Source organism: Pristis pectinata, chromosome 12 (assembly GCF_009764475.1).
Source record: "Pristis pectinata isolate sPriPec2 chromosome 12, sPriPec2.1.pri, whole genome shotgun sequence".
NCBI lineage: Eukaryota > Metazoa > Chordata > Chondrichthyes > Rhinopristiformes > Pristidae > Pristis > Pristis pectinata.
This window is the reverse complement of record NC_067416.1, coordinates 37,629,464-37,645,064: the sequence shown is the minus strand read 5'-3', so window position 1 is coordinate 37,645,064 and position 15,601 is coordinate 37,629,464. Positions and strand designations below refer to the sequence as shown.

At 41.0% G+C, this 15,601-nt stretch overlaps 1 protein-coding gene across 2 annotated transcripts in view; it reads right to left on the bottom strand.

Annotated features, from left to right (window-relative positions):
- Positions 1-537: 537 nt before the first annotated feature.
- The window catches only part of LOC127576995 (protein bicaudal C homolog 1-like), a 254,613-nt gene continuing 239,549 nt past the window's right edge, over positions 538-15,601 (bottom strand). Inside the window, exons 17-20 of one of the 2 annotated variants that reach the window (XM_052027840.1) lie at positions 14,416-14,560; positions 11,899-12,059; positions 9,847-9,946; positions 538-3,914 (exon numbers count right to left, since the gene is read on the bottom strand). In XM_052027840.1, coding sequence (XP_051883800.1) covers positions 3,784-3,914; positions 9,847-9,946; positions 11,899-12,059; positions 14,416-14,560 — 537 coding nt within the window. In that variant the 3' untranslated portion in view covers positions 538-3,783. The remainder of the gene's footprint in view (positions 3,915-9,846; positions 9,947-11,898; positions 12,060-14,415; positions 14,561-15,601) is intronic. The other variant, XM_052027841.1, reaches the window with a different exon arrangement.

Genomic DNA, 15,601 nt, shown 5'->3' with positions numbered 1-15,601 from the left:
CTGTCCACTCGATCTATGCCTCTTATCGTCTTGTACACCTCTATCAAGTCACCTCTCAACCTCCTTCTCTCCAAAGAGAAAAGCCTTAAGCTCACTCTTTTCAAGACCAGCTCTGGCTGTTACCCATCTGCTTAAATAATGGTCCAGATGAATGAGCTGTCAATTCACTTACCAAACAATGACAGCATATAGGAACATCTTGAATCTCAGATAAAGTGGATGGGCCAAGGAAAATTAAGACAAATGGTGCAAGGAAGCCATACCAACAGTTGGGTCTATTGGGTTACATGCACATTGCTAAGGAGGTAAGAAAATTTAACCTACCTTAAGCATGCCTTTAAGAATTATTTACAAGCACTGTCTAGATGAGGAAATGTTGCAAGGATAAATTATGCCTCTCCTGACATTTTGACATAATCATTCATTTCTCCATTAATCTCCCACTCTTTCCTTACAATCTATGCAAATTTTCCCCTTCAAGTGTCCATGCTTGGCTATGTGCAGATGCAAAATATATTTACACAATAGACTCTGGAGAGAGATTTATAAAATTATCTTTTAATGCAACATAAAACTGTATTGAAAATTCCCTTTGTTAAAGCTTATCCACAAACAATATCATTTTGTAAAAAAATCAAAAGTCATAGAAAGGTTACTAAATCCTTCCCCATCCCTCCCAAACCTGAAAATAAACATCTGTGCTATATTTACAGATAAATCATCACTCAAGGCACTGAGTTATTGCTAACCTTCAGCTTAAGCTGATAATCAAACCACTTTGTCCATTAGAAAGCCATTGTGCCTCGGTGTTAGTCTACGCAAGGTTAGCATGGCACCTCCTCACTGCAGTGAGACAAGCACATATTCTTCCAGTGTTTCGTACAGAAAATTCTTTCAGTCTACCTTCTGTAAACTGAAAAGCCTTCACTTTGGTGTACACAGATATCACTGACTTCTGAAAACTTTAAGAGGGATTCACAATAATGGATTTCCTCTTAGTTGCTAATCATTGAGAGAAAAAAAATCACAAAACTAAATTTTATATATGAAAGTGACAAAACAAAGCCTCTTCCCTTTGAGTGTGCAAATTTGTTTTCAATCAATCCAACAATTAAAAATCTATACAGACGAAATGCATAATTGCCATTGAAAATAGAAAACAATATTAAACTATTCACATATTTTTAATTACTGATTTCACTCATGCAGCAAAGATGGTGTTCACCTAAAGCTGGCTATGCAGGAGACTTAGCAGTTTAAGTCTTACAAAGTGTGTACTGTATATTTTTTTATAAATACAGTTCAGCCACTGTGGCTGCACTTGTCCCTGTTTTTAAAGGTCAGGCAGAACCGATCAATCTGGACGTGAATTTCAATATAATTGGGCAGCAGAAAAGGTAGGTACTTGGAATCTTCCTTCATTTCGGCTAAAGATCTTCACCACAAACAGCACAAACAGACATCATTTTTAAACTTTGTACATGGGACCAATGACAGTGCAAACAAAAAGGAACAAAGACATTGTCACAGAAAAAGAGAAGAGAAATGCTGAACCCGTTGCCTGGAGACCTTGCTGGGTTATAGGCTGCTACTGAAGCACTGAAGATGGCCTTGCTAAAGGAGAAACAAACAATCTTTTGAATTCCAAAGAAAACATTGAGTCTGAGAACTGATAGGCTTCTCCCCATTGTAGGAGTTATCCATTTTCTCAGACATGGTGATGAAGTGAAACAAATCTGTCTTTGAATGGGATCATGGGGATGGAAGATAGATGGGAGGGAAATTGACTTCATTTTCATCGATGTCACTTCTTAGTAGCTAATTACATGGTATCATCAGTGACACTTCCACAGATGAGACTGTGGAGTCCTCCAGGTTGGAGGTCAAAGAGTGGGAATTATCCAAACACTGGGCCTTGGGAACAAGCTGCTGGCTCACACAGTGCATGCCGGTTTGCTGAATTCCTTCAACTGAGAGATGAACTGGCAAAGCTAACTTTGTACTGCAGGAAATTCAGGACCAGAGTAATGTCAAAAACTAGCCTTCCCTGCCAACATTTCAAACTGGACTGTATGTATAGTGGCACACTAGACTTTGCAATTGTGCAGGCCATTTATTCCTGTCTATCAATGTTCATGTGAGTCAACAATAAAGCTCTCAGACAACAAAACACTTTCATATGGTAATAGGCGGGACATTCAGAACTGAACTGCAAACGATCCTAGAAAAACATGCATGCTATTTAGGTCCATCTGTTTCTGCTTCTTACATCTCCCACTGCCAAGTACATCCACAAACGTGCATATTAACTTTCTATTTTTTTTAAATTGAAAACTTTTATAGGAAAATGAAGGCACAAGTTTTGCCAGTATTATCTAGTTATATGGCCGATTCTGCACCAGCTCGATTTGCATGGGAAAGCTGCTGAAGAGCAGATACTTATTCTTGGTTTTCACAGTACCGATATAGAGCTGCACCAGTATCGCAACCAATATAGCCTTGCTTGTGCACATCTGTTGGAAGTCACAAGGAGCATTGGTTTTTGAGTTGATTTTGTGTGCAAATTGAGCCAGTGCAGGAACAACTAATTGATATTGTATCTACATTTTCATGTAAATTATGTCACTGAAATTGTTCTAATTTAGACCTGGTTATTGAGAGGATCCCTGGGAATGTATGAATTATGAACAAATAATAAACTGAATAAATCCAATCGGAAATTCAGGAGAGGCTTCTTAACCCAAAATTGTCAAGGATGTGGAATGTGGTTTCACAAGAAGTACCTGAGGTGAATGTTGTAGATCTATTTAAGAGGAAGCTAGACAGACACGAGAAACAATTAGAAGGATGTGCCATCAGAGGTGAGAGGAAGCTTGCACAAACAGTGGCATTGACCCAACTGAGGCAAATGCATGATTTCTATGCCAAAAATACTCCGTACTTCAGTGAAGGATCTGGCTGCATTAAAGTAATGATTTTAAAGTAACGTATAAAAAGTAATGATTTTTATAGCTCAGAAAATAAGCATCCTGAATGTGGCAAGCATGCTTAAGATGGCAGTAAAATGTAATTGGATTTAATTACTGACTGGAGGAATTGTTTCCGTACTTGAATTTGACTAAATATAGTTCTCTGATGACCAGGTATCCAAGCCACTTTGGACAATATAATTGATCCTACATAACATGCCTCTAGAATGGTGCCAGTTTCATTCAAGCCCCTGCACATGCCCACTCCATTTTATCTAATAAAATGCATCTTTCTATTTTTGAGGACCAGAGGAAAATATATGTTTCCAAAGGTCTAGGAAGCCAGGACATGTAAAATGCAGAAGCAACTAGATTTAAGTCCCTCTACTTAGCAGTACTTCCATCTCACAACCTGCTAACAAACTATACACACAATGCACTTAGGTTAGTGGTTCGAGTCTAATTCTGTGGTAGAACCTAACATTTCAGTGCATAATTTAAGTTTTTTGTTCTCTAATAAATAATATTGAGCAAGAAAGCTTGTGTTAATGAACATTCTCTAATCTGCGTATAGATTGGTACCATATTTGGTGAAACAGCAAAGGCAACCATGGAATACACATTGATAGGCCTGTTCTTTTTTCCATTTGGCACAACTATTTGCACAAAATCACGCAGGCTTTGGTCTTTGTAATCCAAACTCCTATAACATGGAGGGCTCTGTGCAGTAAATGCTCTCCACAGGGTTAATGTCAGGCACAGTTTGTGCCAGCCCTCTTGTGGCAGCTACAGGTGAGCGAGTTCCATTTCACTGCTACCACCGGCCACTGATGCTGGCAACTTCAGAATGATATTGTCGCGGTAACCGGCCACTCGCTCCACCTTCTAGGAACGTTGAACGGATATTTGGAGGCTCAAAGGGTTTTCGACAGTTTTTGTTCAATTCTGAAAAGGAAGCAAAGAGCAACAGTGTTCACTGCCTCAGAGATCCAGCTACCAGGTAAGATTCTATTTTAATCATTAGCAATGTATATGTAATTTAAATACTAATTATTATAATGCTACGTTGTTACTACTCTCTGTTCTCCATTCTTCTGTTTGTTTATAGATCCTGGACAGCCAGACTTGGATTGTTCAGTGCCCAGCAACATACATTCCACATAAGTGCCAAGCAACAGCTATCTTCTAACAAAGGCAAGTTTAACCACTTTAACATTCAACTGCATTATTGATAAAATCTTCTTCAACAAAGTTCTCGAGTTCGCCATTCATTCCTGCACTTATTCTCTGTGTCCCAGCCACTGGAAGCCAGCATTCCCTCATGCCTTCTTCACCACCCTATCTACCTGTGCTGCCACCTTCAGGGGTCTAGGGACTTGTACACCAAGTTCCCTTGGTTCCATAATACTCCTGACTATCCCTGATCAACTCCTGACTTTTCTGAGGGAGAGGAAAAATTTCCAATAATTTCGCAACCATTGACATTAGACAAATTGGCCTGTAATTATTTGGCTTATCCCTTCTGCTCTTCTTGAATAAAGGTACCACATTTATAGTCTTCCAGTCACCTGGCACCTCACTTGCTGTCAGTGAAGATTTAAGACCCCAGCAATCTCCTCCCTTGGCTTCCATATCCGTCCGAGATACAACTCATCGCACCTTGCGGATTCATCCACATTTAATACCTCCTTCTTAATGTTCTCTAGAAATTCACTGTCCCAACTGAAACCTCTAACTACAATGACTTTCTCCTTAGTGAATACAGATGAGAGGTATTCATTTAAGACATCATCCATGTCTTTTAGCTCTGTGTGCAGAATGCTCCTCTGGTCCCTATTGGCCCTGACTCTTAATATACTTAGAATATGCTTTGAGATTTTCTTATCTACTAGTGATATTTTGTAGCCACTCTTTGCTCTCCTAATTTTTGATGCACTCTCCTATACTCTCTATACACCTGAAGGGCCTCCTCTGTTTTCATACCTATCACCTGCTTCCTTTTTATTCCAAGGATCCTTGACATCCAGGATTCCTTAGACTTGCCATCCTTACCTTCACCCTTATGGGAACACCACCAAGTTCTGTCCACTGCTGATACATGGTGGCTGCAGTTTGTACCAACTAAAAACTGCGCTGCAGGTATTTGCCTCGGCCACTCGGGACAGCACCTACCCAAACCATAACTTCTACCATCAAGGACAATGGCAGTGGGACCATGGATATACCATCACCTGCAGCTTCTCCTCTAAGTTACACACTGACTTGGAAATGTATTGCTGGTCCATCATCATTGTTGGGTCTGAATCCTAGAGGTCCCTGCCCAACCACACTGTGGGATTATCTCCACTGGAAGGATTTCAGCGGATCAAGAAGGCAGCTCACCATTCTCTACCTTAAATAACCACTCTCTACCATCAGCACAATGTGCCTGTTGTATGCATTATTGAAGGAATATTTCACAGCAACTTGTTAGCACATCTTCAACAGCATCTTCCAAGCCTATAACCTCTGTAGGCTAAAGAGTCAGTAACAAGTGCGTGGATGCACCATCATCTCTTAATTTCAGCCTACAATTTCTCTGGCTTCTCTGGCTTCTCCCTGCAGGTGGGAAACTGCCTGTTTACTCTTTAAGAAGCACATAGTGCTTATAAAATATTCGTTAAGTAGCTTTCACTCAGCAGATGTATTTTACATGCATTGAGTGCTTTAAAAAGCAAGCTGTTGTTTTCTCACTAGCAAAGGTTAGGCAGCCAAACCACATGGCATCACATGCCTTACAAAAGAACGTTCTTTCCATAACAACAGTCAATAGCTCCTCCTCACTGGATGCGTTTGCCAATACATGTACTTCAAGAAAACTGCACAAATACTGACATGCAGCTCTGAACATGGGAACTGGTAAAAAATAGAAATCAATATTATATTGGACAACTACAACCACAATTCTTTCAACAGGTGTCCTTTACAACAGGGTTCAATCCTGATTTCTGGGGCTGTCTGTGTGGAGTTTACATGTTCCTTCTGTGAACATATGGGTTTCCTTTGCTGCCTTCGTTTCCTCCTGAATCCCAAAATTGGGTAGATTGGTAGTTTAACTGAATACTGTAAATTTCCTCTGGAGTGTAGGTCATTGGTAAAATCTGGGGGGATTAATGGGGTAGGTTGGGAGAGTAGAACAGATTAGCTGAAATGGGTGCTGATGGTCAGTGTGGCCTCAGAGGGCAAAGGACCTTTTTCTGTGCTGTTTGAATTCATGGTTTGTCACTTCTTGAGTCTACATTCTGAGCAGGGAGATAATCACTTCTGACCAAGTATCTCTGTGTCACTGGGAGGAGCTGGGAATTGTATAGTGTGGGTGGATCAGTGGAAGGATGTCCAGTAGACAGGATTACTTTCAAAGAGTCACTTAGAATTTAATAACAGAATTGCTCTGCCAGATGTCACTGTTTCTGCTTTACTGAGGTACCAAGTCAGAAGTCCTGGACATACAACCTGTTGCAGGTAGTTATTCTTTCCTGTGTTATGACTGAGCCATTGGGTAATTTACATTAAGCAGGTTAATGCCTCAATTAAATTAGCAGAGGGGAATTCAAGAAGTGCATTAAGTATTTGTACATTAAACTCCCATGACTTACATCAGGGCTGAATCTGAAAGGAACCTAGAAAACGATCAGAGGAAATCAGTCATGGTTGATCAAAAGTGAACAATGATTTTGTTTTAACAATTTATTTTGGCAAACAGTTGTTTACAAAGTGAGTGAAGATGTTATTGCTCCGTTTTATTCACTACAGTATAACTACATGCAGATTAGAAATAACCTTGTTGCTCATTTAATTTGATGCAAAATAAAAATGATCGAATCTTTGTAACAAGTTGAGAAATGTACAGAAGAAGTTTGTCAAGCTAATGAGGTTAGAACCTGTTTCATTAATAATACGATAATGTGTCTGATAATGTTCTTACAGCTGAGGCAACAGAGAGAAAGAAAATAAGTAAATGGCAGAAACTTTCAGAGTGCTTCTGAAGCAAACATCAGTCACAATGGAAACCAACATACTGAGGGTGTAAGATAGGTATGATCTGCATTAGCACCTAGTTACAGCAACCACAGCTGGAAAATGACAAGAACCTTGTACTATACCAAAGAAGTTACCTCTATTTTCTGGTATTTTATTTGTCACTTTAGACTTTGGGACATTTTAATATGCTAAAATTATACAGATGCAAAAGCAATACAATGCCGATTTTAGAAATCTGAAACAAGCAGGAAATGGCAGAATTACTCAATAAATCTGGCACCATCTGTGGAATGGCAAAAGTTGGAAACAGAGGTATAACAATTTGCAGCTGGGAAAGGTGTTGGTGGGGGGGGGTGGGTGAAGACTGAACTGCAGTTTTTCTTGTGCATTTTTGCAGCCATCCATCAAGCTTTTTGCTTCTTCATCGTGTGCCACAAATTCCAGAAGGAAAATGACCCATTTTCCAAATATTTATCCAAACAGAAGTTTGGTCAGATCCCAATCACCAAGGGTCAGTCATAGCACAGTTGAGAATAGTTATCTGCAACACTGTTGTATGTCCAGGGCTTCTGTCCTGGTACCTCAGTGACACAGAAACAGTGACACCTGGCAGAGCAATTCTGTTCTGCACACCACATCTCTGGAAATATTTACTGGGCGCGCAGGACTGAACACCAGACAGAGGGAAGATCTGCGATGGGGTGAGACTAATTCAGGAGGGTTAATGGGGCATTTAGAGGCTGATTCTACTTCTTAGTCTGTGTTTCTTAAAGCAGGGTTGTTGGACATGCCCAACAGGACAGGTTGTACTATGGGAGAGAGAAAAACTGAGCAAAAGTCATTGACAGATGATGGGAAGAAATGCCCAGTTCCAGCACAGGTAGAGCGAGTTACCTAAAATATTCAATATAGAATCTAGAAGGCTGCAATGTGCCCAGACTGAAGATGAGTTACTGTTTCTCAAACTTGCATTGGATCTTGTTGCGGTAGTGCAGGAGGCTACTGGCACATAGATTAGAGTTGGAATAGGATGGAGAACTAGAGGCAGACAACAGGAATGTCAAATCTCTCCTGCTGACCAGCTGCAGGTACTCCATAAAACCATCACCTAATCCGCATTCAGTTTCTCTACTGTAGGTGCAGGGTTTAATTAGCTATTCACCGATAACAGAAATGCTTGTAATTTAGCTCAGCACCCTCTGAATGGCTTCATTAGTTAGCTAAGTTCTGTGACCGATACCAGAAAATAGCCTCAAAATCAAGTAAGACTCTTTCTAATTAAGGCAGTCCTGTGATATTTAAGAATTTTGGCTATTACTGCACACTCGGGTATGGAATTGAGAATCATGCAGAGTTAGAGTCATAGAGTTATACTGCATGGAAATGGGCCCTTCAGCCCAACTTGTCCATGCCAACCAACTTGCCTACCTGTTACTCACATTCCTCTCTCCTCTACAATGGTGAGACCAAATGCAGACTAGGTGACCAATCTGCAGAACACCTGTGCTCTGTCCATAACCGTGATCTGCATCTCCCTGTTGCCAGTCACTTCAACTCCCCCTCCCACACTATCACTGCTATGTCAGTCCTCGACCTCCTCCACTGCCAGGAGAAGTCCAAGCATAAACTGGAGGAACAGCACCTCATTTTCCGTCTTGGAACCTTGCAGCCTAATGGCGTGGACATTGAATGCTCCGACTTAAAGTAATCCCTATCTCCTTCTCTCTTCTTCCTTTTCCTAGCCTCTTTTTTTCAACCCTTTTCTCTCCGTACCTTTGACCCATCCCCTGGCGGATCTGCTCTCCCCTCCTCCCTCGCACCTGCCTATCACTATCGCTTACCTGCATCAACCTATCACCACCCTGTGCCCACCCCGCCTCCCCTCTTTTGTCCACCTATCACTGCTCTGCTTTTCCCTCCTATATATTGAGCTTCCCCTTTTCCTATCTTCAGTCCTGAAGAAGGGTCCTGACCCGAAACGTTGACCGCCTGCTTTTCTCCACGGATGCTGCCTGGCCTGCTGAGTTCCTCCAGCATCGTCGTGTTTTTCATCTTGATTCCAGCATCTGCAGTCCTTTGTTTCTCTTACCTACCTGAGCTGGTCCCATTTGCCTGCATGTGGCCCATATCCCTCTAAACCTTTCCTGTCCATGAACCTGTCCAAAAGTCTTTAAAATGTTGTAATTGTACCTGTCTCTATCACTTCCTCTGGCAATTCGTTCCATATATCCACCACCCTCTGTGCAAAAAAAACTTGCCCCTCAGATCCCCGTTAAAGATTTCACTTCTCGCTTTCCACCCTGGGTAAAAGACCTCTGCCCCTTATGATTTTATAAACCTTTATAAGATCGCTCCATCACTCCAAGGAAAACAGTCCAAGTCTATCAAATCTCTCCTGAGAACTCAAGCCCTCCAGTCCTGGCAACAGTTGTGGGGGTGATAAGCAAGTTTTCCCTTATATGCTTCCTTTCACCATTTTCACAGACACCAACACAATTACTGCTGAAAATCAAAAAAACTTTGGATGCTGGAAATCTGAAATAAAAACAGAAATTGCTGGAAATACTCAGCAGGTCAGGCCATACCTGTGGAAAGAGAAACAGAATCAATGTTTCAGGTCAAAGAAGCTTGTTAAACCCAGTCAGAGACATCCCTCCTCCCTACTCTCTGTGCAGCCCAACGAGCTGTTTCTGTCTCCTTCCCAGTTCTGATGAAAGGTCTTCGACCTGAAAGGTTGAACTTGTTTCTCTTCCCACAGATGTGGCCTGACTTGCTGAGTATTTCCAGCATCTTCTGCCCTTTATTTTTCACCACAATTACTGCTAGTTGAGCAAGAAGACCCAGATTGGATACTGACCTGAAATGGCAAGCAGCATTTTCCTTCTGGCACCAAATGTGGTAATCCCGAGCTCCTTCAAATCCTGGTCAGTCAGAGTGAGGAAAGTCTGAATGTCAATCTGAGAAGTCATGAGAAGGACAGAGATGAATACTATTTCACTGGATATGGCATACAGAGAAAACATAGAAACACCCTCTCAACCATTGTTACCATCTTTCTGATACTGAATATTTACACGTCTGTTTCATTAATATCAAAATGCTACCAACTGATGTTTCATTTTATTGCGAAGGTGGAGATATTGAGTGACAATTTCACTCATACAAACAAGAATTCAATTCCGGCCGCTGTCTGTAAGGAGTTTGTAGGTTCTCCCCGTGTCTGCATGGGTTTCCTCCGGGTGCTCAGGTTTCCTCCCACTTTCCAAAAGATGTACATGTTAGGAAGTTGTGGGCATGATATGTTGGCGCCGGAAGCGTGGTGACACTTGCGGGCTGCCCCCAGAACACTCTACGCAAAAGATCCATTTCAATGTGTGTTTCGATGTACATGTGACTAATAAAGATATCTTAAATTTAGCAACCAAACCTTCAGTATCTTTATTCAAGTCACTGACATAAATTGTAAAAGGTTGAGGCCCCAGCACAATGTGTGATGTACACACTACTCGTTACATCTTGCCAACCAGAGAAAGACCCAGTTATGCCTACTCTTTTGCTTCCTGTTAGTTCCAATTTATGCCAGTAAGGGAGTAATTGTGCAGTGCGAGATCTGTGATGTCATGAAAACTGACGCCCGGAAATTATCACGTGATTTGCACACATGAAAGAAACAGGTGCCAACATATCCGAATTGAAATGAACTAAATTTGGGCTGTCACAAGCTAGCCTTTTATGTGTCTGGCTCCTCAGTGGAAAAATCACCCAAAACTTAACATCTTTGGAGCTAAACTGCCAAATCTCAATGTGCCTCATGAGAACAGTTTTAGAATTCAGAAGCAGCGGCACATTCCTCTGCTTGGGTTAAGCCACAGTAATAAACCCAAGAGGTGCGGAGCTCCACTTCACTAAAATAAAAACAGAAAATGCGACAAATATTCATGTGAAGCACATTGTAGCCCTCAGGATTTAACTCTGCTTTCAGCAATTTCACATCATCTCCCTTTCTAGTTTGTATCAGAACTGGCTGATTCCAATGAAAGGTCATCAACCTGTAAAATTAACTTTGTTCCTCTCTCTCCACACCCGCTGCCTGACATCCTGAAATTCACTTGGACTAAATTTGGGCTTTGTGCATTTGGTTCCACTTGTGAAAAATCACCCAAGGTGTAATACCACTTGGAGCCAAACTATCAACTTTTACTGAGCCCCTTGAGAATAGTTTTAGAATCTGGAAACAGCAGCGCATTTCTCTGCTCGGGCTAAAGCCACGACTTGCAGCATTTTATGTTTTTCTTTCGGGTTTCCAGCATCTGCTGTGCTTTGTATCTGACAGTTCCAGCAATGTTACTTGTTGCCCCACCCTGTTCTCATTCATATCCTTCTGTTTACATCTTCTCCAGACAGATCCGATGTGATTAACAAGCCTTCACTATCACCTCTCTGCCAGCACTACCATTATTTGTGCCATTCACTTGATCTCCACCCTTCTGCAGCTTAAAGTATGCTTAATTTCTAACTTTTCCTAATTCTTATGGAAAATCATTGACCTGAAGCACTAACTCTGTTTCTCTCTCCACAGATGCCGCCTGATCTGCTGAGCATTTCCAGCATTTTCTGTATACCTTTCAGACTTCCAGCAATATTTTGCTTCTTGAGATTTACTCCACATCTGGCTACACTGGGAAAGTGGAAATACTGAAGACCAAAATGAAGAAAAGGTCCCAATACTGACAATAACAACTAATGCTGATTCTTTATCACCACCCCACCAATCCCTTTCTCCTTACATCCCAAATAAATTTCCTTTCATTCCCTAGCAAGAATAAAAACAAGAACAAAAACTATTAAATTATCCTTGGGGGACATGCATATATTTCATTAATATGCAATGAGGAGTGGTTGGACTGACCTCTTGTTGCTGGAAGATATCTGTGTATTTGCCTAAGCCGAGCTTGCTGAAGAGTTCAGGCAACTCAGAGCCTTTGAAGGAATTATTGAGGCTGCAGCCATTGCTGCCCATCAGCGAGGAAATGCAGTCCATGTAATTAGTGCTGGTCAAGTAGTGCTCAGCTGAGGAGACAAGCAAAGCCAGATATTACACCAGAAAAAAAATCGTAAGCTCACCAGAGGTGAAACTGGTCAGGCAAAGCACGTTCATGGTGAATAAGGATGTACTGAATAATAAACCATTGTCTATCATTCTGGTAGTCCAATGATAATGGAGTTGATGATTAATTATGGAAAACACTATGGACTGGTCTACAATCCACCCAAATGGAATATATGGAAAACCCTGATTGATGGAGAAATTTGGGAACCACAGGTCCAAAGCTGCCCGTTCCTCTGAACTGATGTTGATTATCCACAAACCTATTTTATGTGGCTCACTAATGAGTAAACATTCACCAATAAGTCACATCTCACTGGTTAACAGGCATTCTGTCATGTATCTTGTGTACATTTATTGGATCAGTGGTTTTTGTGCTCCAATCCAAGTTAAAGTTTCAAGCTTATTTTTAGTACCTCTCAAAAATGACCTGACCATAAATAAAATAGATGATCTTGATCCACAGGAAAAATATTTCCCTTAATTTAGATAAGACAAGGGCAAATTAGTGGCTTTCCTATAAAGTCAGCTTGGGAACAACTGGTGTAGACAATTGCTCTATATTACTGTAAAACCTCAACACTATTGCCCGAAGTGATGTATTTCTGGTGGGATACAAGCATCCACACTGCTTCACCTGATGCCACTGAATGGACTGCTAACCTTTACAATTATGTCAGACTGCTTCCTCAGCTATACTTATGTTTATTCCAGACTAGGCTTTGCTTCATGCTTAACCACCTTGCAGCTGGTGGTATGGATTTTCAGAATGCTGCTAATGGAAATTTCTTGCTAAGTCCACATGAGTTATTGCACACCAGGCCAGCAGCAGAGAGCTATAGTCAATGAAATTTAACACAACATAAACAGTAGAGCAAGCACTTATTTTCACCTCTGCATGAATGCCAAATAATTGCATTCAGCATTTTAAAATCACAGTTGTGGTGACATGTCATTGACAATGTCAAAAGGGGATGGATGTTCACTATATTACACCAACAATGCTCAAACTGAAAGGTTGGGACTTAATAGACTGTACAAATAGTTCAGCCATTTCAAGCTGATGAAAGTACAGACAACAAGAAGAAATACCAGGTAAAAATATTGGTGTTGGTTTATTATTGTCACTTGTACCGAGGTACAGTGAAAAACTTGTCTTGCATACCGATCGTACAGGTCAATTCATTAACTGTTTCTCTGCTGCCAGAAATACAAGTGCCAGGGTATGATGGACTTGAGAAAACTCTGCACTCGGGTACTGCTAAGCAATGGGTGGCACTCTTTTACTGCAAATAGGGAATGATTTGTTACAGATCAAAATACGTCTGACTGCAAGACTGCAGTCGGTGTGAAAATATTTTGTTTCTTAACACCATCAGGACCTGCACCAGGGAAGTCCAGCTACATTAAAGTTTTACATGGCCTGCTGAGATTTGAAAGTGCTTGATATAAAGTAAATGACATCGACAGAAATAAATGGAGATATTCTAACACACACCTCCTCAATTTTCCAAAATTACTTCACAGAAACCCTTTGGGTCAGTTTGGCTGAGATCAGGAAATTAGAATTTAATTACATTTTAGATATAAGCATTGAAGCTGATGTTTTATAGGAGCTAGGATTTTATTTTTAAGTCTGTTTGAGGGCCCAGGTTCATGAAGACATCATACTGAATCATTTTCTAGGACCTTTTGACTATTCAGATTACAATACTATTATGCTATATCTTTTGTGTAAAAGGTCTTTGAAATCTGAAAGTCTCTCCCCCCCGAAAGGCTGCAGATGTAGGTTAAAATATTCAAGATCAAGATCAACAGATCATTATTCGGCAATATTACCAGGGGGTTGTCAAGGCAGGTAACTGTAGTTCAGGTAGAAATCAGCCTAGATCTTACAGAATGGTGGGACAGTCTCAAGAACTAGAGTGGACCATTCCTCCACTCCTGTTCCTGTGTTCCACTGATTGTGTAGCTAAGTCACAGGACATCTTCCTGCTGCCAGACTGCAGTTAAACCAGAGGAAGATAGTGAAACGGGGAGAGGAAGAACATGAAAACAGAAGGCAAAATTGTGGCAGTTCTAACATCATGATCAGACCCTGCATTGTTTCCATCACTGTTAGCTAATCCACACCTTCTGATGGCATCAGTTTAAACAACACTTTTTAACAGCAAATTATCAACATATTGGCAAGATAATGAAATGGAGCAAAACCATGAATATAAAAAGATTGTGAGAAGCACATTTATCGATAGCTCCTCAATATTACAGCACATTCTAAAGAGGAAAGCCCTCCGTCACAATACCTGAAATGCTTACATGGGTTATTTTTTTGCTTGGGACTGTTGATAGATGTTGGAAATTCACCATGAGAGCCATTCCGATCCCTCCAGTTATCAGACTCGCTGCCACCCCCAATGCACTCCCGACTGTTTGACCGTGATAGTGACACTGGCGACGATGACTACAGAGAAAGATTACTGTTAAATACTGTTGATACTTCTTCTCTTAACTGTGTGCAAAACTTGGGTGAACTCCTTCAAATTGTGACAGAATTCTATCCAAATCACATTAAGCTTCAGAAGAAGATAATCTTTATGAATTACTATCTTTTGGATGCTCATCTTACTGAGATTAGTTTTCCAGTTACAAGCAAGCTGTACTGATCCCCTCTCCAGCAAGTCATTTTGGATTCAACCACAAGACCAAAAACCATGAATCAGAGGAAGCCACTTCTGCCATTATGGTGAGTCCAGAAGAAGTCTCGACCAGAAACATCAACTGTCCATTTCCATCCATGGATGCTGTCTGACCCACTGAGTTTTTTTTTTAGCTCCAGGTTCCAGCATCTACAGTCTCTTTTGTCTCCAGTATGCCATTACATTCCTCAGTGGATAACATGGGCTGGGAGAGGCAGCAGCATAGCCTTTCGCCTACAAAGTAAATCAGCTAGCCTTACTGAGAGGTGCGAATTATCAGAACTAACCAGATAGGCTGGCGCTGTTATCCCTAGGAAGGGCTAGATTGAAGGGTGAGCTAGTTGAGGTCTTTAAAATTATGAAGGTACTTGAGAGAATTGAATGTACTTCTGCTTGCAGAAGAAACTGAGTGAAAGATAAGCATTTGTAGTGCATTTTAAAAAAACCTCAAGACTCAGAGAGTGGTTAAAATGTGGAACTTACCAATACACTGAATAGGTTAACCAAATAGCCGTGATTCATTTAAAGGAAAGTCAAATAAGGAAGAAAAGGAGTTAGATATGGAAGGGTAGGAGGATGCTTATGCGAATCACAATATTAGCACAAACCACTTCATTGACTGGCCTTATTCTGCAGGTAAATCAATGTGATTCTAAATATTTAGCTGCTTCTGACTGTGATTAACAATCCTATCTCCAGTTACAGAGATCTCTCACGGTCGGGCCGTTGTAACCATAACGGCAGTTGAGGATGGCAACAGTTTGGTGTAGTCTTGGGCAAACTGTCTCAGGCTTCTGATGATGGGA